The sequence below is a fragment of the Salmo trutta genome, chromosome 3 (assembly GCF_901001165.1).
Source record: "Salmo trutta chromosome 3, fSalTru1.1, whole genome shotgun sequence".
Lineage (NCBI taxonomy): Eukaryota > Metazoa > Chordata > Actinopteri > Salmoniformes > Salmonidae > Salmo > Salmo trutta.
The window spans coordinates 19860462-19882770 of NC_042959.1; the positions used below are offsets into that span (position 1 = coordinate 19860462).

Here is a 22309-nt window from a genome sequence, read left to right on the forward strand (position 1 = left end):
CGCAGTTGTAAATGAGCGTGAAGGCATGACTCTCCAGGCTGCCCTCGTCTGCCCCTCCATCTCAGTTGAAATAAAAGGTTAATAAATGACTAAAGGAGTCCTTAATGCTCATTATATGTCATGATCAATGACAGAGCACAATGATAGAATAGTGGCAAATGGCAGATGGGGAAATATATTGTTTGGTCAATGAATGGCCAATACAGGTGATTATTGATCATGTAGTACGTTGAACCAAAGTCCAGTTATCATAAGGGGGGAGGGGTTAGTGCCCTGGAATTTTACGTATTTGTGAAGACACTCAGGGACACTAGGCCCCTTGCCCTAGGGCAGTGGAAAAGATGCTATGCCGAGGACAAAAATGTGCGCATTTACAGTACCTTTTAAATAACCCAAGGCTTTGTCATCTGTTTCGGATGCAGGCCTCACTCGTTCCAATTGCCCGCCCACCATCTGCATGAAACCCCCCCCCCCCCCCCCGCCCGCAGGCTATGGTCCGTATCCTGTCCAAGCACTTCCATGTTGTGCTTCTTTGTAAAGACGTGTCACTTTCCTGCTGTCTCCATTATCCCCCTGTTCCAAATTGGCTGTTTGTTTGACTTCAGAGTCTGATTTTGAGGCCTTCCAACGACGTATCAAAGGAAAAATATGTCTCCACAAAATGAAGTGACCATCTGCTTCGGGCTACTCTTTGAAGAGTGGCACAGATTATAGCTTGGCACATTATCGCGTGGAAGGGAAGTCGTTAATTTTGTGTGGCTGAGTTTTTTATATTTATTTATTGTTCCAAAGGGCAGAGATCCATACAGCTTATGTACATAGCGCCTCTGCATCTCTCCCAACTGATTTCCAGATGCCTTCCAAGGGAATTGTCATCACCCCAGGTCAATGTCTAAACTTTCCCATGCATCAAAATATATTGTAATTGACTCCATTTGTGATTCCTCTTGAGACCTGGCACTGGCTGCAGCTCTGATGGCTGCCAAAAGCAATAACATTTCAGAGGCATGACTATCATTCCAATCGAGACGTTCTTTCTCCTCAAATATAGTCCAGTTCTGGGGTCCAGGTCTTTCTCTCTGTCCCCTGTAATCTACTACACTAGCAGCTACATATACAGTACCAGTCAAAAGTTTGGACACACCTACTCATTTCAGGGTTTTTCCAAATTTGTACTATTTTCTACATCGTTGAATATATATATATTTTAGATTCCTCAAAGTAGCCACCCTTTGCCTTGGTGACAGCTTTGCACACTCTTGGCATTCTTTCAACCAGCTTCACCTGGAATGCTTTTCCAACAGTCTTGAAGGAATTCCCACATATGCTGAGCGCTTGTTGGCTGCTTTTCCTTCACTCTGCGGTCCAACTCATCCCAAACCATCTCAATTGGGTTGAAGTCGGGTGATTGTGGAGACAAGCTCATCTGATGCAGCACTCCATAGTAGTTTTGTTGTTGTTGTAAAAATAAAGAAAAACCCTTGAATGAGTAGGTGTGTCCCAACCTTTGACTGGTACTGTACATTTTCTAAGGAGTTATCGTCTCCTACCTTGCTTGTACTCTTTAGAATCACGTGTTCTATCTGAAATATAATATATACATGGTTGCACATTTCCTCACAATATTGTTTTGAACATTTGTTTTAGGACTGATACCTGACTGAACATTCTACTCAATGCATTGTCAATTGACGCTGATTAATATTTCATCAAAAGTGCATTACAGTGGCTTTTAAATACAATGACATTTCTAAAGGAGGCAAATAATTAGTAGGAAAAACTTTTGACATTTTGATGTCGCTGGATTGACATTAGACGTATAACGTTAGCTAGCTAGCAAAGATTGAGGGATACCACTGGATTATAGCTAGCAATGTTAGCATTGCTAGCTATTTTTGATGAACTTTCTTAGTTAATGATAACATTGTCGTCTGTCTAAAGTAAATTTGATAGAATGACAAGGATGGCAAAGTTGTTTCCTACTATATACTAGCCTGCTTTTGCAGTGTTATCATATTTCCAGGCCACTATTGTGTAATTTAAACTAAATTCATTAGCCCCCATCCAGAATGACTGGGCTTATCACAACTTTTGGGCACCGCTATGGCGGAGGGTGGCTTGAGAACATTTATAACAATGGCATGACACGACCGAATGACGGAGGTGCAACCTGTGAATAATAGTATTTTTCAGGTTTTCTTGGTTGTTCTATAGCCTTAAGAAAGAGAGTGTCATTGAACCAAGGAGTTGCTCACACTGTGAGTGGTGTTATCAACCGTGCTGTAGTGTTGACTGCATACAAAGGTAGGCCAATGAGAGGAGAGGTGCTTTTATTCCAAGCTCAGCAGCACCTCTATAGCAAAGCCTCAGACATAGTGGGTTTCTGTCAGTGAGAGAAACCTGCTGAAATACAGGGAGGAAGTAGACTGAATGTGACCAATCAGAATGTTGATACTGTTGTTGAGATCCTCCGAAGTTGATGTTCGCTAGTGTCTGGGTATGTAGGTGATCTAGTGTCTAGACATGTAGGTGATCTAGCGTCTGGGTATGTAGGTGATCTAGCGTCTGGGTATGTAGGTGATCTAGCATCTGGGTATGTAGGTGATCTAGCGTCTGGGTATGTAGGTGATCTAGCGTCTGGGTATGTAGGTGATCTAGTGTCTGGGTATGTAAGTGAGCTAGTGTCTGGACATGTAGGTGATCTAGTGTATGGACATGTAGGTGATCTAGTGTTTGCACATGTAGGTGATCTAGTGTCTGGGTATGTAGGTGATCTAATGTCTGGGCATGTAGGTGATCTAGTGTCTGGGCATGTAGGTGATCTAGTGCCTGGACATGTAGGTGATCTAGTGCCTGGACATGTAGGTGATCTAGTGCCTGGACATGTAGGTGATCTAGTGCCTGGGTATGTAGGTGATCTAGCGTCTGGGTATGTAGGTGATCTAATGTCTGGGTATGTAGGTGATCTAGTGTCTGGGGATGTAGGTGATCTAGTGTCTGGACATGTAGGTGATCTAGTGTATGGACATGTAGGTGATCTAGTGTTTGCACATGTAGGTGATCTAGTGTCTGGATATGTAGGTGATCTAATGTCTGGGCATGTAGGTGATCTAGTGCCTGGACATGTAGGTAATCTAGTGCCTGGACATGTAGGTGTTCTAGTGTCTGGACATGTAGGTGATCTAGTGCCTGGACATGTAGGTGATCTAGTGTCTGGACATGTAGGGGATCTAGTGTTTGGACATGTAGGTGATCTAGTGTCTGGGTATGTAGGTGATCTAGTGTCTGGACATGTAGGTGATCTAGTGCCTGGACATGTAGGTGATCTAGTGTTTGGACATGTAGGTGATCTAGTGTCTGGGTATGTAGGTGATCTAATGTCTGGGCATGTAGGTGATCTAGTGCCTGGACATGTAGGTGATCTAGTGCCTGGGCATGTAGGTGATCTAGTGCCTGGGCATGTAGGTGATCTAGTGTCTGGACATGTAGTTGATCTAGTGCCTGGACATGTAGGTGATCTAGTGTCTGGGCATGTAGGTGATCTAGTGTCTGGACATGTAGGTGATCTAGTGTTTGGACATGTAGGTGATCTAGTGTCTGGGTATGTAGGTGATCTAGTGCCTGGACATGTAGGTGATCTAGTGTCTGGACATGTAGGTGATCTAGTGCCTGGACATGTAGGTGATCTAGTGCCTGGACATGTAGGTGATCTAGTGCCTGGACATGTAGGTGATCTAGTGTCTGGACATGTAGGTGATCTAGTGCCTGGACATGTAGTTGATCTAGTGCCTGGACATGTAGGTGATCTAGTGCCTGGACATGTAGGTGATCTAGTGCCTGGGCATGTAGGTGATCTAGTGCCTGGGCATGTAGGTGATCTAGTGTCTGGGCATGTAGGTGATCTAGTGTCTGGACATGTAGGTGATCTAGTGTTTGGACATGTAGGTGATCTAGTGTCTGGACATGTAGGTGATCTAGTGTCTGGACATGTAGGTGATTGGTTTGTAGAGAGACTGGCAACGTTGCAGCAGATGATGTGTGGATGGGAATGATGGGGCTCAGATTTGGTGAATTTAAACAATGCTCATCTTAGGGATGTGAGGCACGAGTCTTTCATTATAGTTATTTCCCCTGCTATACTTGTGGGTCTGTGTGTTCTCTCAGTGAGTCAGGAATATGGCTATAGTTAAGCAATAATGTATGAGGGGGTGTGGTATATAGCCAATATACCACGGCTAAGGGCTGTTCTTATGCACAACGCAATGCGGAGTGCCTGGATTCAGCCCTTAGATGTGGTATATTGGCCATATATCACAAACCCCCGAGATGCATTATTGCTTAACTTTAGCTTTACTTCTGCTATTATAAAGTGGATACCAATATAATTAGAGCAGTAAAAAATAATATTTAAATAAAAAAAATATACCCGTGGAATACGGTCTGATATACCATGGCTGTCAGCCAATCAGCATTCAGGGCTCGCACCACCCAGTTTATAATAGTCAATACAGTGTGTAAGGTGGGACTTGCGATGGACGTTGTCATGATATTATGAAATGTCACTTTTTACGTCACTCAATCAATTGCATAACCCGTTTCAGACTATGTGCAGACAATTTCCCATTTGCTCATTAACATTTCAGATGTTAATCCAAGTTGTTTGTCTGATTACAATGATAACCGAGACTCTGCTGTCTAGCCTACCTTAAATTATTGGATTAGGTTTTCATAGCATCAGTGAGGATTTAACAGATTTCAATGGCTTACCATTACTCACAGTTCATTTCGGCAGCATATTCTAACCTTAGGTTCTGTTGCACACAAAAAATCTATCTTGATTAAATTGGTAAATAATTCCATAATGATAACGCTTTGTTAAGTGGGGGATTTGAGAGAAAATACAAATGAAAAGAGTAAGTGGAGCGAAAGTAAAAAGGATTTATTTCCTTTATTTCCATCCCATTAACACACCATTGATGGGGAATTGTAATTATGCGTGCCTGTGTAGTGTGGATTTACACACCCTCCCCCTGAATGAAATTCATTGGATTGTGTGCAAACTATTTTCTGTTTGTTTTCTGGTACTCCGTTTTATTGATTTATTTATATCTGAGTATAATTGGGAAATTGTATTCATACTCTCTCTGCATATTGATAAACTCCTTGAGGAGCACCATTGAAAGTCATCCCATAAAAAGTTAATTGAATTGCAAGTCGATCACTCAAAATGAAAGTATATCGCCCAGAGTTAATAACATGGACTGAACTTTCCTATTCCTGCATTTTACTGTACATGTATATTGCCTCATTTGTTCTTCGCTTGGTGCCACCTTAAAGATTGTGTTCTTCTCCCTGGCTGACTCGCTTTTCAGCGTCACGCGAACCTTGGGTAATCACGAGGGACAATTTCACTGCTTTGCCACAGCAATAGTATCACATTCACTCCTGTAACTGGAGCCGTTTGATTCACTCCTGCAACTGGAGCCGTTTGATTCACTCCTGCAACTGGAGCCGTTTGATTCACACCTGCAACTGGAGCTGTTTGATTCACTCCTGCAACTGGAGCCGTTTGATTCACTCCTGCAACTGGAGCCGTTTGATTCACTCCTGCAACTGGAGCCGTTTGATTCACTCCCGCAACTGGAGCCGTTTGATTCACTCCTGCAACTGGAGCCGTTTGATTCATTCCTGCAACTGGAGACGTTTGATTCCCGCTGAAAAGGGAAAACCTTATGTTGTCCAGGGGTGCAACTTTCATTGGGGATGGGGGCAAGTCCCCCCACATTCTGAAATTGCATTTTTGTCCTCACCCAGTTTATAATTTGAATGTGATACTAAAAAAGGCAGTGGTGTGCTTTAGGAGCATGCGGACGCCTCTGAGCGGGCAGGTAGGCTGTTTGGAGTGTTTACCCCCCCCCACACATAAAAAAGTATGTCCCCCCACTTCTAAAACCAAAGTTGCGCCCCTGGTGTTGTCTCTCACTCTAACATCAGTATACTGGTGCATCCCTTGTCTATCTCTATCCCACTGCATTTCATATTAATTTTCAGGTTGCCACAAGGTAAATGTAAAAGGCGAAGCATGTTTTTGTGTAACTGCAAATAGGTACCATGTCAGTCAAGCCGATGTGTGAGCAATGAGCACAAGTACAATGTCAATGTCTCAAAATAATTACCTCCAAATCTACAGCATTAGATTAATCTACAGTCAGCTAGCATTACAATTCAGTAGTTTCTTCTTCTCGTAAGCCACTAATCAATAGTCAATTTCAGCATAATATGGAGAAGATGCACAATGGTTGAATGAACATCTATTTTGGTTATGCGTTGAAAAGCAGTCTTTTCAAGGTTGTCCTCTATTTCCACTTCGTGTTTCTACATGCAGCGGGAGGTGAATTGGAATCGTTGAGAATTTGGTGTGTTGAGTTAATCATCTGGGGCCGGGGTGAATTGAATGGTGCGCTGAAAGGTCTTCACTTGTAGGGTCCCTGGAGCTTGAAACTCATTTTACATCTGATTGAAGGGTTGATACTGCTGCCGTGGCCTCATACACTCCCCTTCTCACACCCCAAACTGCCTTCATTTGTCAAGGGAAGACTATAGTGAACTTTGTTCTATAGGCGCTCTAATGAACCTTTACTAGTGATGTGCCTTGTAATGTCGGTTCATATTTTTTGCTCCTCTTTCTCCACCGTGGTGTAAGTCTTAATTTGTCAAGTGAATTGCCTGGGATCTGAATCATGCAAACACATATTAAATATGCTATCTGAAATAAATGTTTAGGGAGAGGTTAAGTTTTTCTTTGTTTGCACAAGTGTAGAGATTATTAAAAACGTGATACTTTATGTCGCGACTGCGGCCATGTTCGAACATTTTCTTTGTAACCTTTGACAGCAGCGCAAGAGCAGAGGATGAATTATCTGTGTCCTTTCTCCATGAATCCCAATTGAAAATGGTTTCTTCCAACAAATGACTGAATATAATGGTGACATCTTCACATTAGAGCACATGATTTGGTATTTTGTGTTGCACATTGTCTTGGTTTCATGATGAGCAGGGATTTTTTTTCACGGCAGTTTATTCTTGTAGCAAGTAGGACAGAGTGTAATGAAATAGTTCTCATCTGTCTCTTCCTCATGGAAATGACTAGTCCTCAGAGTGCTGGTATTATAGGGTAATACCACAGTAACTATGCTGTAAATCTGAACGGTGTTGACCACGGAGGAGTTTGTGTCAATACAGAAAGAGCTTCCTTTCGCTCTTGCTTCTTATTTTATCTGTCTGTCTGTCTGTCTGTGTCTCTCAATTTAATTCAATTCAAGGGGCTTTATTGGCATGGGAAACATATGTTAACATTGCCAAAGCAAGTGAAGTAGATAATAAACAAATGGAAATAAACAATAAAAATGAACAGTAAACATTACACTCACAGAAGTTCCAAAAGAATAAAGACATTTCAAATGTCATATTATGCATATATATACAGTGTTGTAACGATGTGCAAATAGTTAAAGTACAAAAGGGAAAATAAATAAAAGTAAATATGGGTTGTATTTACAATGGTGTTTGTTCTTCACTGGTTGCCCTTTTCTTGTGGCAACAGGTCACACATCTTGCTGCTGTGATGGCACACTGTGGTATTTCACCCAGTAGATATGCGTGTTTATCAAAATCAGGTTTGTTTTTCGAATTCTTTGTGGATCTGTGAAATCTGAGGGAAATATGTGTCTCTAATATGGTCATACATTTGGCAGGAGGTTAAGAAGTGCAGCTCAGTTTCCACCTCATTTTGTGGGCAGTGTGCACATAGCCTGTCTTCTCTTGAGAGCCAGGTCTGCCTTTGGCTGCCTTTCTCAATAGCAAGGCTATGCTCACTGAGTCTGTACATAGTCAAAGCTTTCCTTAAGTTTGGGTCAGTCACAGTGGTCAGGTATTCTGCCACAGTGTACTCTCTGTTCAGGGCCAAATAGCATTCTAGTTTTCTCTGTTTTTTTGTTAATTCTTTCCAATGTCTCAAGTAATTCTCTTTTTGTTTTCTCATGATTTGGTTGCGTCTAATTGTGTTGCTTTCCTGGGGCTTTGTGGGGTCTGTTTGTGTTTGTGAACAGAGCCCCAGGACCAGCTTGCTTAGGGGACTCTTCTCCAGGTTCATCTCTCTGTAGGTGATGGCTTTGTTAAGGAAGGTTTGGGAATCGCTTCCTTTTAGGTGGTTGTAGAATTTAACGGCTCTTTTTTGGATTTTGATAATTAGCGGCTATCGGCCTAATTTTTGGGGTGTTTTACGTTGTAGTCGGAGGATATTTTTGCAGAATTCTGCATGCAGAGTCACAATTTGGTGTTTGTCCCATTTTGTGAATTCTTGGTTGGTGAGTGGACCCCAGACCTCACAACAATAAAGGGCAATGGGTTCTATAATTGATTCAAGTATTTTTAGCCAGGTCCTAATTGGTATGTCGAATTTTATGTTCCTTTTGATGGCGTAGAATGCCCTTCTTGCCTTGTCTCTCAGACCGTTCACAGCTTTGTGGAAGTTACCTGTGGCGCTGATGTTTAGGCCAAGGTATGTATAGTTTTTTGTGTGCTCTAGGGCAACGGTGTCTAGATGGAATTTGTATTTTGTGGTCCTGGCGACTGGACCTTTTTTGGAACACCATTATTTTGGTCTTACTGAGATTTACGGTCAGGGCCCAGGTCTGGCAGAATCTGTGCAGGAGATCTAGGTGTTGCTGTAGGCCCTCCTTGGTTGGTGACAGAAGCACCAGATCATCAGAAAACAGTAGACATTTGACTTCAGATTCAGGTGTTTGAGGCCGGGTGCTGCAGACTGTTCTAATGTCCTCGCCAATTTGTTGATATATATGTTGAGCATAAGCTGCATCCCTGTCTCACCCCATGGCCCTGTGGAAGAAATGTGTGTTTTTTGGCAATTTTAACCACAGACTTTGTTTGTGTACATGGATTTTATAATGTCATGTGTTTTCCCCCAACACCACTTTCCATCAATTTGTATAGCTGACCCTCATGCCAAATTTTGTCAAAGGCTTTTTTGAAATCAACAGGGCATGAGAAGACGATGCCTTTGTTTTGATTTGTTTGTTTGTCAATTAGGGTGTGCAGGGTGAATATGTACGATAATTTGGTAAAAAGCCAATTTGACGTTTGCCCAGTATATTGTTTCAATTGAAGGGCTTTATTGGCATGGGAAACATATGTTAACATTGCCAAAGAAAGTGTCTCTAATTTGGTCATTCATTTGGCAGGAGGTTAGGAAGTGCAGCTCAGTTTTGTTCTCTCTCTCCCAGTCACACTCACTTTCTTTACATTAAGCATGCAAATCAAACACATTTCTAACCCCCAGAAATAGCTTGACAGCAAGATTTTGTAAAGGATAATTGACATGGTTTTGCATGTGTAATAAGTTGCCTGGAAACACGCTCATCCAGCTTAGAAACACAGAGACAGAGATATTTAATGTGTGCTGTTAAATTACACTAGCAGGTCTTGCTGACAGCAGTTATTAGGATAATTCTACATGTCCCAGATATCCTTTCTCTGTGAAGAAGAGAGTACGTAGCCTCGTGCTTGTGTTTTCTCTCCCTTTCCTGGTCCATAGGTAATGTGCATTTGGTAGATACTAGTGTTATTTTGAAAGTCATCCTCTGAAAACAGTATTATTCTGGTGCTAATTTTACTAATGATATCCCAAAAGGATCCCTACTGCATGCTGAACAGAGAGGAATGGTAGTCTTAGTCATGTAGATTTATTTGATAAAAAGCACCAACTGACTTATAACAGGCCCTTCCTTTTAAAGTAACTTCAAAAGAGGCATTTACATATTTTGTCGAAAGGCCTTTGTTGTTTACATTGCTTGTCACTAGATACAAAGTGCAATCTGATTTGACTCCCACTCTTTCTAATGGGCTTCTAAAGCTATAAGAAAGTTTACCCTGAAAACACTCATTAACACTGCTTAATTTAAACATTTGACTTTCTTGGCCCATTCCCTAACTCTCATCCAAAATGTTTAAGTAAGGTTTTTTGTGTTGAATTATGAATGTTGCTTTTAGTAGCCTACCCTCCACAATGCATTGTTTACGTAGCCTAGCGGTTAGAAGCATTGGGCTAATAACCGAAAGGTTGCTGGTTCAAATCCCCTAGCCAACTAGGTGATAAATATGTCAATGTGCCCTTGAGCAAGGCACTTAAGCCTAATTGCTCCTGGTTTGCTGTCAATAATGGCTGATCCCTGGCTCTGACCCTACTCTACAAGGGTGTCTCGGGGTAGTGCAATATGCACACAAAAAATCTAATTCACACTTGTACAAAAGGACAAATGTAAGCACCCACCTAATTATCTTATTATTATCTTAATTTACCTCATTAACAGGTGCATATAAAAAGTTACAATTTACTATGGATAGTACGCATGCAGCTATTAAAAGAGGAACATGTCAACCTTTGTATAAATCCAACTTCTAACATTGCAAATTGATTCAGTTAAAAATACTGCAATAGAAAACTGCACAATATGTACATATGCTCTCTCCAGTCCCCAGACATTGTACTGTTAGGCTTCCTCATATTGCTGTAAATGAGTCTTCTGCAGAATCTGTTGGATAGTCCCCTGTGTGTCAGTGCCATGGCTACTGAAGCCATTAAAGATCAGCTACCTCGGCTGTGTTATTAGCCAAGCACTGCTGTCATTCAGACCCAGTCTATCAGAGTTTCCCTGAGCCCTTGGCGAATGATGAACGGTTCCCAGGTATGAAGCATCTGTGTGTATCTAATCTATTCATCTCTACCCGTCTGTCTGCCCACCTCCTAGCTCTTCATTTTTCCCTGCTATCTGTGCTGTCTCAGATCACACTGACAACAGCTGGGTTGCTCTCTCGGAGGCCCTATCAGTGCTGGCGTGGGGCTGTGTTGACTGCGGGCGTGCCGCCGTCCCCCCATCCCCTAGTGTCACCAGGAGTGAGACCTAACCCTCGGCTTTGTTGGCCTTGAATAGGGGCATAGCATATCCCCAGTCACCAGATCCCTCCAAGCACCACCAATGACCTCACCCTCCCGCACCCTCTGCATTGTTGTTGCTGTGGCTAGATTGATTTGTGGCCCCGGTGTGTATGTGACTGTGTGTGTCTCTGTGTACTGTAAGTGCTTCGTCCCCTCTCTCACTCGACACTGTGATTGTTAGAAAATAAATATAAAACCAGACGGGAGCTGTATAGTGTCTCTGTAAAGCAAGGCTGCCCTGATGTCACTGAGACTACCCCTCTCTTGATAGCCTCCGCGCAGCTCATTGGATGGGTTGGGAAACATAAAGGGTGCTGCAAACCCTGACATGCCCTCCCATCATGTATGACTCACAGCAATACATGTAGAAGATGCAATGAGAGACAGGGTTTTATTTAAGCAATAAGGCACGAGGGGGTGTGGTATATGGCCATCATACCACGGCTAAGGGCTGTTCTAAGCACAACGCAACGTGGAGTGCCTGGTTTCAGCCCTTAGCCGTGGTATATTGGCCATATACCACAAACCCCCAAGGTGCCTTATTGCTATTATAAATTGGTTACCAATGTAATTAGGCGGCAGGTAGCCTAGTGGTTAGAGCGTTGGGCCAGTAACCGAAAGGTTGCTGGATCGAATCCCAAGCTGACAAGGTCAAATTTGTCGTTCTGCCCCTGAGCAAGGCAGTAAACCCACTGTTCCCTGTCCGCCAAAGACGTGGATGTTGATCAGTTGTACAAACTGACTAGGTATCACCCTTTTGCTTTCCCTAATTAGAGCAGTGAAAATAAATGTTTTGTCATAGGCTGACACCCGTGGTATATCAGACAATCAGCATTCGGGGCTCGAACCACCCAGTTTATAATGCAGAGTATACAGTGGTCCCGTGTGGCTCAGCATGGTGTTTGCAACGCCAGGGTTGTGGGTTCGATTCCCACGGGGGACCAGTACGGGAAAAAAAGAAATGAAATAAAAAATGTATGAAATGTATGCATTCACTACTGTAAGTCGCTCTGGATACGAGCGTCTGCTAAATGACTAAAATGTAATGTAAATGTATGGTATCATATAGGCTAGACAAGGTAGGCTGAAAAAGCTATGGAATATGAAATGTGATGGGGGGACATTGCAAGACAGGTACATTGTGGAGATATGCTTTGAAGCAGGGTTTTATTATTGAAGATTTGAGTACGATACTGATAGGCGAGTTCAAAAAGCCATTGGAAATTAAATGTGGAGGCTTGATTTGAAATGTGAAGGTTTATCTAAATGGCATCGGAAGACTTTGAACTAGTCAAGATGGAAGCACGTTCATTAAGGAGGATACTTTTAACATCCTGGACTTTGATCTTCTTTTCCCTTTGCCCGGCTGTGCACTCTGAGCTTTACCACAGCCCAATCCACTGTAACTCCATAGAAGTCAGATTGTTTAACTATTAGGGACTATTATTTAATCCATCTTTTCAGTTTAGAGGAGGACTGTTGATAAATAGTAAACTCAGCAAAAAAAGAAACATCCTCTCACTGTCAACTGCGTTCATTTTCAGCAAACTTAACATGTGTAAATATTTGTATGAACATAAGATTCAACAACTGAGACATAAACTGAACAAGTCCCACAGACATGTGACTAACATAAATGGAATAATGTGTCCCTGAACAAAGGGGGGGGGGTCAAAATCAAAAGTAACAGTCAGTATCTGGTGTGGCCACCAGTTGCATTAAGTACTGCAGTGCATCTCCTCCTCATGGACTGCACCAGGTTTGCCAGTTCTTGCTGTGAGATGTTACCGCACTCTTCCACCAATGCACCTGCAAGTTCCCGGACATTTCTGGGGGGGGATGGCCCTAGCCGTCACCCGCCGATCCAACAGGTCCCAGACGTGCTCGATGGGATTGAGATCCGGGATCTTCAATGGCCATGGCAGAACACTGACATTCCTGTCTTGCAGGAAATCACGCACAGAATGAGCAGTATGACTGGTGGTATTGTCATGCTGGAGGTTCATGTCAGGATGAGCCTGCAGGAAGGGTACCACATGAGGGAGGAGGATGTCTTCCCTGTAACGCACAGCGTTGAGATTGCCTGCAATGACAACAAGCTCAGTCCGATGATGCTGTGACACACCGCCCCAGACCATGACGGACCCTCCACCTCCAAATCGATCCCGCTCCAGAGTACAGGCCTCGGTATAACGCTCATTTCTTCAACGATAAACGCGAATCCGACCATCACTCCTGGTGAGACAAATCCGTGACTCGTCAGTGAAGAGCACGTTTTGCCAGTCCTGTCTGGTCCAGCGACGGTGGGTTTGTGCCCATAGGCGACGTTGTTGCCGGTGATGTCTGGTGAGGACCTGCCTTACAACAGGCCTACGAGCCCTCAGTCTTGCCTCTCTCAGCCTATTGCAGACAGTCTGAGCACTGATGGAGGGATTGTGCGTTCCTGGTGTAACTCGGGCAGTTGTTGTTGCCATCCTGTACCTGTCCCGCAGTTGTGATGTTCGGATGTACCGATCCTATGCAGGTGTTGTTACACGTGGTCTGCCACTGCGAGGATGATCAGCTGTCCTTCCTGTCTCCATGTAGCGCTTTCTTAAGCGTCTCTCAGTGCGGACATTGCAATTTATTGCCCTGGCCACATCTGCAGTCCTCATGCCTCCTTGAAGCATGCCTAAGGCACGTTCACACAGATTAACAGGGATCCTGGGCATCTTTCGTTTGTTGTTTTTCAGAGTCAATAGAAAGGCCTCTTTAGTGTCCTAAGTTTTCATAACTGTGACCTTAATTGCCCACCGTCTGTAAGCTGTTAGTGTCTTAACGACCGTTCCACAGGTGCATGTTCATTAATTGTTTATGGTTCATTGAACAAGCATGGGAAACAGTGTTTAAACCCTTTACAATGAAGATCTGTGAAGTTATTTGTATTTTTACGAATTATGTTTGAAAGACAGGGTCCTGAAAAAGGGACGTTTCTTTTTTTGCTGACATCAGTCAGTGGCCGGAGCATTGACGCATATCTTTGCCTGCGACCAGTTCACACACTGTGGAGTCATAGAAGTTTGTTTGTATCAATAACACTAAAGCCCATACTGCAGGCCTAACATGACACGTTACTACGCTCCTGTCCTGTCTGATCCCTTAAGACACTCACAAGTCTTTGAAGTCCCCACTTGAAAGGTTTGATCTGAATAGTAAGAGTCCAAAGGAACTTTGTGTACAGTGGTTACAGACTGATTAACGAGCTCCAGCCCCTCTATCAAACACACACACTCGCCTTCCAGGCCACACAGATTGTAGTGCTGAGACAAGACCAAGATTATGGAGTGATCAAACTCAGGAAGAAATATATGGAGTGATCAAATCCTAACCTCAGCCTAACCTTAGTTTAACCTCAGCCTATCCTCATCAAACAACACTGATTGGAACAATTTACACTGCTCAAAAAAATAAAGGGAACACTAAAATAACACATCCTAGATCTGAATGAATGAAATAATCTTAAATACTTTCTTCTTTACCTAGTTGAATGTGCTGACAACAAAATCACACAAAAATAATCAATGGAAATCCAATTTATCAACCCATGGAGGTCTGGATTTGGAGTCACACTCAAAATTAAAGTGGAAAACCACACTACAGGCTGATCCAACTTTGATGTAATGTCCTTAAAACAAGTCAAAATGAGGCTCAGTAGTGTGTGTGGCCTCCACGTGCCTGTATGACCTCCCTACAATGCCTGGGCATGCTCCTGATGAGGTGGCGGATGGTCTCCTGAGGGATCTCCTCCCAGACCTGGACTAAAGCATCCGCCAACTCCTGGACAGTCTGTGGTGCAATGTGGCGTTGGTGGATGGAGCGAGACATGATGTCCCAGATGTGCTCAATTGGATTCAGGTCTGGGGAATGGGCGGGCCAGTCCATAGCATCAATGCCTTCCTCTTGCAGGAACTACTGACACACTCCAGCCACATGAGGTCTAGCATTGTCTTGCATTAGAAGGAACCCAGGGCCAACCGCACCAGCATATGGTCTCACAAGGGGTCTGAGGATCTCATCTCGGTACCTAATGGCAGTCAGGCTACCTCTGGCGAGCACATGGAGGGCTGTGCGCCCCCCCAAAGAAATGCCACCCCACACCATGACTGACCCACCGCCAAACCGGTCATGCTGGAGGATGTTGCAGGCAGCAGAACGTTCTCCACGGCGTCTCCAGACTCTGTCACGTCTGTCACATGTGCTCAGTGTGAACCTGCTTTCATCTGTGAAGAGCACATGGCGCCAGTGGCGAATTGGCCAATCTTGGTGTTCTCTGGCAAATGCCAAACGTCCTGCACGGTGTTGGGCTGTAAACACAACCCCCACCTGTGGACGTCGGGCCCTCATACCACCCTCATGGAGTCTGTTTCTGACCGTTTGAGCAGACACATGCACATTTGTGGCCTGCTGGAGGTCATTTTGCAGGGCTCTGGCAGTGCTCCTCCTGCTCCTCCTTGCACAAAGGCGGAGGTAGCGGTCCTGCTGCTGGGTTGTTGCCCTCCTACGGCCTCCTCCACGTCTCCTGATGTACTGGCCTGTCTCCTGGTAGCGCCTCCATGCTCTGGACACTACGCTGACAGACACAGCAAACCTTCTTGCCACAGCTCGCATTGATGTGCCATCCTGGATGAGCTGCACTACCTGAGCCACTTGTGTGGGTTGTAGACTCCGTCTCATGCTACCAGTAGAGTGAAAGCACCGCCAGCATTCAAAAGTGACCAAAACATCAGCCAGGAAGCATAGGAACTGAGAAGTGGTCTGTGGTCACCACCTGCAGAACCACTCCTTTATTGGGGGTGTCTTGCTAATTGCCTATAATTTCCACCTGTTGTCTATTCCATTTGCACAACAACATGTGACATTTATTGTCAATCAGTGTTGCTTCCTAAGTGGACAGTTTGATTTCACAGAAGTGTGATTGACTTGGAGTTACATTGTGTTGTTTAAGTGTTCCCTTTATTTTTTTGAGCAGTGTATATCAAAGAGATATTCATATTTAGAGAGATTCAGTTCATATGCAGTGTAGTGTAAATTATTTTCATTTATATTGTTTATTAATATTAATGACGTCTCCATCTTTCTCCAGTTTCTGCCGAGATCCTGAAGAGCAGTCTCAGCACCATGGAGAGACACATCCAGAGGCTAGAAAATGACATTGAGAACTTCCCAAAGACGGACGACAAAAAGGATAAGTTTGTGGAAAAATTATCCATATCCTTTTCATGCTTTTTATTAATTTCTCACATTGTCTTAAATGAACGTATCGCTGAAGTAGAAAGTAGACATGTTTTGGCCATTTGCCGCCTGTGGATTGTCCACCAGAGAGACTGTGCTGTGCTTGTGTTCTCCCGGGCAGGAAAGAGTAGTTAACGGCCATAAGTGTGGCTTGTGGCACCCGTGGGCTTAAAGGAATGGATATGGCTGCCTTCCCACTAGTGAGATGTTTATCAGATCTCCTCCTCCTCTACCCAACGTTCCCCAGAGAGAGTTCAGGCCTTGAGCTATTTTTACCGCTGCTCCACCACTGCCTCCCCTCGGGGTCTCTAATGAGGGCTCGTTCCCCCACGCGGACTTATCGCCCACCTCCTGATTTCATCTCCCAACCAGCCACAGGCCTCTCCACATAGACTTTCTGTGGACTATCACCTTGTGCGGCTCTTCTCTCGTTTTGATAACAGAGTGCTTTCACTTAAACTCAAGCGGTTCGGCTCTCGAATCAAATTAGTGATGCCTGAGCACTTCTCAGACTCCATTTTAAGGAGGAAGGAGCCTCGGCAGAATAGGTTTGTCTAGTAATCTGGCACCTACAGTACAGACACTACAGTATATAGAGTCTCATTGGTTGAAACCAACTCGGATGGCAATAGCTAGGGGCTATGATACCTCCTATCAATATATTTGTATTAAAACAGACAGCATTCCTCTGTTTTTTTTTAAATGGAACCTTTATTTAACTAAGCAAGTCAGTTAAGAACAAATTCTTATTTACAATGATGGCTTACCTTGTTCAGGGGCAGAACGACAGATTTTTACCTTGCGCTCTAACCACTAGGCTACCTGTCTTTAGGTGTGCGTTACCACATTTAATAAGGGAAAGCAAGAATCATTCAAGGGTAATTCATCAATTCAGGAGGCATTCCATATGTTCAACACTCACACTTGAAGACATGTTCCGGAACTTTAGCTGCTACTAAGTATTTTTTAAACCTCCCGCTTTGGGCTGGATGTGTCAATGTGTAGTTCATACATGCATAATCTATGACCAGATTTACTTTATATCCTAAATTAGCCAGCAAATCCTTAGTTTGAAAGCAACAGTTTTACTGGAAGCTGTGCTTGCCCGCACATGGGCCAGCCCCCTAACAATTTGACCATGAGCTTCAGCCCCTTGCTATATGTGTGACAGCTAGCAAGGTGCACATGATGCACCCACACCACACCCGAGCAGAGAGAGAGAACAGAGTGGTGCACATATCTGTTCAAGTTTCAGGGACCCCTTGAGCGCTACTTTCAAAACTACTGGCTAAAAAGTACACACAATTTCCGGAGAATCCCTTTAAGAAAGTGTTTAACCTTAATTTGAGCTCTTTGTTAGCTTGCAATTTTTTTTTAGCTTTTAGCTGACATAAGAGTTATAGCTGCCTAACACATCAGAAATCTGCTCCTAGGCAAAGATTGGCACTTAATCTGTGTACATTTTATATCTTTAAAAAATAGAGGCTTCGGCAAAAACCTCCCCTGCAGCTCTGAACCAAGACAGGGAGGAAAGGCAGCTCAGGGCCCCTGATGTCTGTATCGATTCTGGGGCTCCATGGAGGATGTCGGCTTGACTGAGAGGAAATGGAGAGCTGCATATATACTGGAGTAGTGCTCCCCCTCACTGTCTGAATCGTGTCCCCAGAGAGTGAGAGGGAGAGAAGCTGCCTGGCCATGAATGGAAACGCCCCACTTCCCCGTCTCACCTGATCTGGCATCAGAGCTGAAATGGAGCCTCAGTCGTATTTGGCCGAACCAATTTTAGTTAATGCCTCATTGTGAAAAAAGCAAAGACAAACATTTAAAAATGGTTTTTTTACCTCCATTTTGTAGTCTTCCAACCTCCTTCCACTCTGTGTTCAGCCAGGTTAAGGGTGACACAGCTGCACTCACTCCTTTGCGCGTGACAGAGTAGGCATTCTTACCTTACTATAGAAAGCCAGAAAGATGTTTTACTGTCCCTTTATGGCGCCCACGATCGATGAGGGGAGTCGAGGTGATTCAAGTGGTAAGGTGGAGAGTGTATCGGTGTCTATCAGACCTCTCTCATGCTGTCTGTGTCTGTCTCTCCCCGTTAGTAATCACCTCTCTCTGTGTCTCTGTCTCTCCCCGTCAGCAATCACCTCTCTCTGCGTCTCTGTCTCTCCCAGTTAGCAATCCCCTCTCTGTGTCTCTGTCTCTCCCCGATAGCAATCACGTCTCTCTGCGTCTCCCCGTTAACAATCACCTCTCTCATGCTGTCTGTGTCTCTGTCTCTCCCCGTTTGCAATCACCTCTCTCTGGGTCTCTTCCCGTTAGTTAACCCCTCTCTCTGTGTCTTTGTCTCTCCCTGTTTGCAATCACCTCTCTCTGTGTCTCTCTCTCCCTGTTCGCAATCACTTCTCTCATGCTGTCTGTGTCTCTGTCTCTCCTCGTTAGTAAACACCTCTCTCTGTGTCTCTGTCTCTCCCCATTAGCAATCACCTTTCTCTGCATCTCTGTCTCTCCCCGTTAGCAATCACCTGTCTCTGCGTCTCTGTCTCTCCCCGTTAGCAATCACCTGTCTCTGCGTCTCTGTCTCTCCCCGTTAGCAATCACCTCTCTCTGCGTCTCTGTCTCTCCTTGTTAGCAATCACCTCTCTCTGTGTCTTTGTCTCTCCCTGTTAGCGATCACCTCTCTGTGTCTTTGTCTCTCCCCGTTAGCAATCACCTCTCTCTGTGTCTTTGTCTCTCCCCGTTAGCAATCACCTCTCTCTGTGTCTCTGTCTCTCCCTGTTCGCAATCACTTCTCTCAGGCTGTCTGTGTCTCTGTCTCTCCTCATTAGTAAACACCTGGAGAGCGTATCGGTGTCTATCAGACCTCTCTCATGCTGTCTGTGTCTGTCTCTCCCCGTTAGTAAACACCCCTCTCTGTGTCTCTGTCTCTCCCCGTTAGCAATCACCTCTCTCTGTGTCTTTGTATCTCCCTGCTCGCAATCACCTCTCTCTGCGTCTCTGTCTCTCCCCGTTAGCAATCACCTCTCTCTGTGTCTTTGTCTCTCCCCGTTAGCAATCACCTCTCTCATGCTGTCTCTGTCTCTGTCTCTCCTCATTAGTAAACACCTGTCTCTGTGTCTTTGTCTCTCCCCGTTAGCAATCACCTCTCTCTGTGTCTTTGTCTCTCCCCATTAGCAATCACCTCTCTTTCTCTCACTCACTAGAGTGGGTTTGACCTGCGTGTGACCTTTTTCTTGGTAATGAAGTAATGCAGTTCATCTGCTAGTCAAAATAACAAGGTGTTTGGTAAACATGGCTCTTCTGTGACCCTGCTCGAATCAATTCACATGATTAGGCATCAAGGGTAATTCGCAAGTTTTCTAAATAAAATATGCTGTGTGTTCGGACTTGAATTTCTTTGTACTGTAGCATCCACTCAGAACACAATTCTCCAGGTGTTTTGAATGATTCACGCCCCTTCAGCTTTTTCCGTACCATTCGTGCTTCTACAGCTCCATTGCTTGCTGTTTTGGGTTTTAGGCAGGGTTTCTGTATAAGCACTTTTGGCTTTATGAATACAATTGATTGATTGATGATGTTGAACTGTGAAAGGATGTAAGTTGGTTTTGAATCATCCTACTATCTTCTATTCTCTTTGGACCTTAAAGTTAACGTGAACAGTAGCATTGTGAAAAGCTTTCACAAGCAGAACATTATTTCTGTGCTCTTTTGATTATGATTTGTGATCTGGCGACAGCTAGTCTTTCTTGGGTCCGACACATAACGAAGAAGACATTACAGACAAGAACACTTTACAATTTACGTACATTTTAAACATTAACATACAGACATACTGTATATAATATTAGAGACACACACAAAACAGTACAACTAAATAATAATAATGTGTGGTGTGTAGAGTGTGTATTGGAGTGTGTGTGCGTGCATATATCAGAACTATAGTTGTGCCCAAAGGTAACAGAGGGAAGTGAAAAAGAGATGAAAGAGACAATGCTTGATTTTCCCAGGTTTTTAGTGCTATATTTTATTTTGCCTTTGGCTTAGATAACCGTAATCGGTGTAACACAGTTTAGGGTGTGTGAAACTGACAGTTTGAAATATTCCCTGCCATATGTTTTTGGTTTGACATTTCCTTTTGTAAAGATAAGTCTGACATACCTTTTTAAACTTCCTACTGGGATTAAAGGACGCTGATGCCTTGAAACATGACAGATGAAACAACAACAACGAAGCATCATCTAAAGTCATGCATTTGATGGTTGAGCAACCCTGTAAAAAGTTTTCACTGTAGAGCACATTGATGAATGAGGAAGTGCGTGTGTGTGCGTGTTTGTGCGTATATGTGTGTGTGTGTGTGCTTGTGTTTGACAGAGTCTCTTTGGCCTTTTTTCGAAGACTTGCAGGTGTTGCCTAGCCTTGCTAATACCAGCCTCTCCACGTCCTTGACGCACAGCTCACTGTGTAGTCACGTGGGTTGCCCATCAGCCAGACTAGTTGTTTCCTAGTTAGGTTTTAAAAGGTAACAATAAATGTCTTAAAACAGCACAACTTTAATTACCTCTTCAGGTTTTTATAATGAATACAATTATGTTAAATGTTTCTAATTAATTGAAGGTGGCTTTGTGATGGCTTTTATGAGATAGAACTCAATTTCACTTCTTGCAATTTAAATTAGAATGTCTATATATGTTGTGCCTTCGGAAAGTATTCAGACCCCTTGATTTTTTCCACATTTTGTTACGTTACAGCCTTATTATAAAATGGATGTACTTTTTTTTTTCCTTAGCAATCAACACACAATACCCCACAAAGCTAAAACAAGTTTTTTTAAAAATGTTTTAACTCTATTAAAAATAAAAAACAGAAATACCTTTTTTACATAAGTGTGCAGACCCTTTGCTATGAGACTTGAAATTGAGCTCAGGTGTATCCTGTTTCCATTGATCATCCTTGATGTTTCTACAACTTGTGGAGTCCACCTGTGGTAAATTCTATTGATTGGACATGATTTGGAAAGGCACACACCTGTCTATATAAGGTCCCACTGTTGACAGTGCATGTCAGAGGAAAAACCAAGCCATGAGGTCGAAGGAATTGTCCGTAGAGCTTCGAGACAGGATTGTGTTGAAGCACAGATCTGGGGAAGGGTACCAGAAAATGTCTACGGCATTGAAGGTCCCCAAGAGCACGGTGGTGTCCATCATTCTTAAATAGAAGAAGTTTGGAATCACCAAGACTCTTCCTAGAGCTGGCAGCCTGGCCAAACTGAACAATCGGGGAAGAAGGTCCTTGGTCACGGAGGTGACCAAGAACCCGACGGTCCCACTGACAGAGCTCCAGAGTTCCTTTGTGGAGATGGGGGAACCTTCCAGAAGGACAACCATCTCTGCAGCACTCTACCAATCAGGCCTTTATGGTAGAGTGACCAGACGGAAGCCACTCCTCAGTAAAAGGCACCTGACAGCCCACGTGGAGTTTGCCAAAAGGCACCTAAAGACTCTCAGACCATGGGAATCAAGATTCTCTGGTCTGATGAAACCAAGATTGAACTCTTTCAATGCCAAGCGTCACATCTGGAGGAAACCTGGCACCATCCCCACAGTGAAGCATGGTGGTGGCAGCATCATGCTGTGGGGATGTTTTTCAGCGGTAGGGACTTGGAGACTAGTCAGGATCGAGGCAAAGATGAATGGAGCTAGGGACAGAGAGATCCTTGATGAAAACCTGATCCAGAGCACTCAGGACCTCAGACTGGGGCGAAGGGTCACCTTCCAACAGGACAGCAACCCTGAGCACAGGGCCAATACAACACGAAAGTGGCTTTGGGACAAGTCTCTGAATGTCCTTGAGTGGCTCAGCCATATCCCGGAGTTGAACCCGATTGAACATCTCTGGAGAGACCTGAATATAGCTGTGCAGCAATTCTCCCCATCCAACCTGACAGAGCTTGAGATGATCTGCAGAGAAGAATGTGAGAAACTCCCCAAATACAGGTCTGCCAAGCTTGTAGCGTCATACCCAAGAAGA

General features: G+C 43.9%; 1 protein-coding gene across 4 annotated transcripts in view; it reads left to right on the forward strand.

The window, feature by feature from the left end:
- diaph2 (diaphanous-related formin 2) overlaps nucleotides 1–22309 on the forward strand; it is a 706015-nt gene that overhangs the window by 515609 nt on the left and 168097 nt on the right. For all 4 annotated transcript variants that reach the window (XM_029725953.1, XM_029725962.1, XM_029725944.1 and 1 more), the window contains one exon: nucleotides 16137–16261. In XM_029725953.1, the coding sequence (XP_029581813.1) occupies nucleotides 16137–16261 (125 nt within the window). The remainder of the gene's footprint in view (nucleotides 1–16136; nucleotides 16262–22309) is intronic.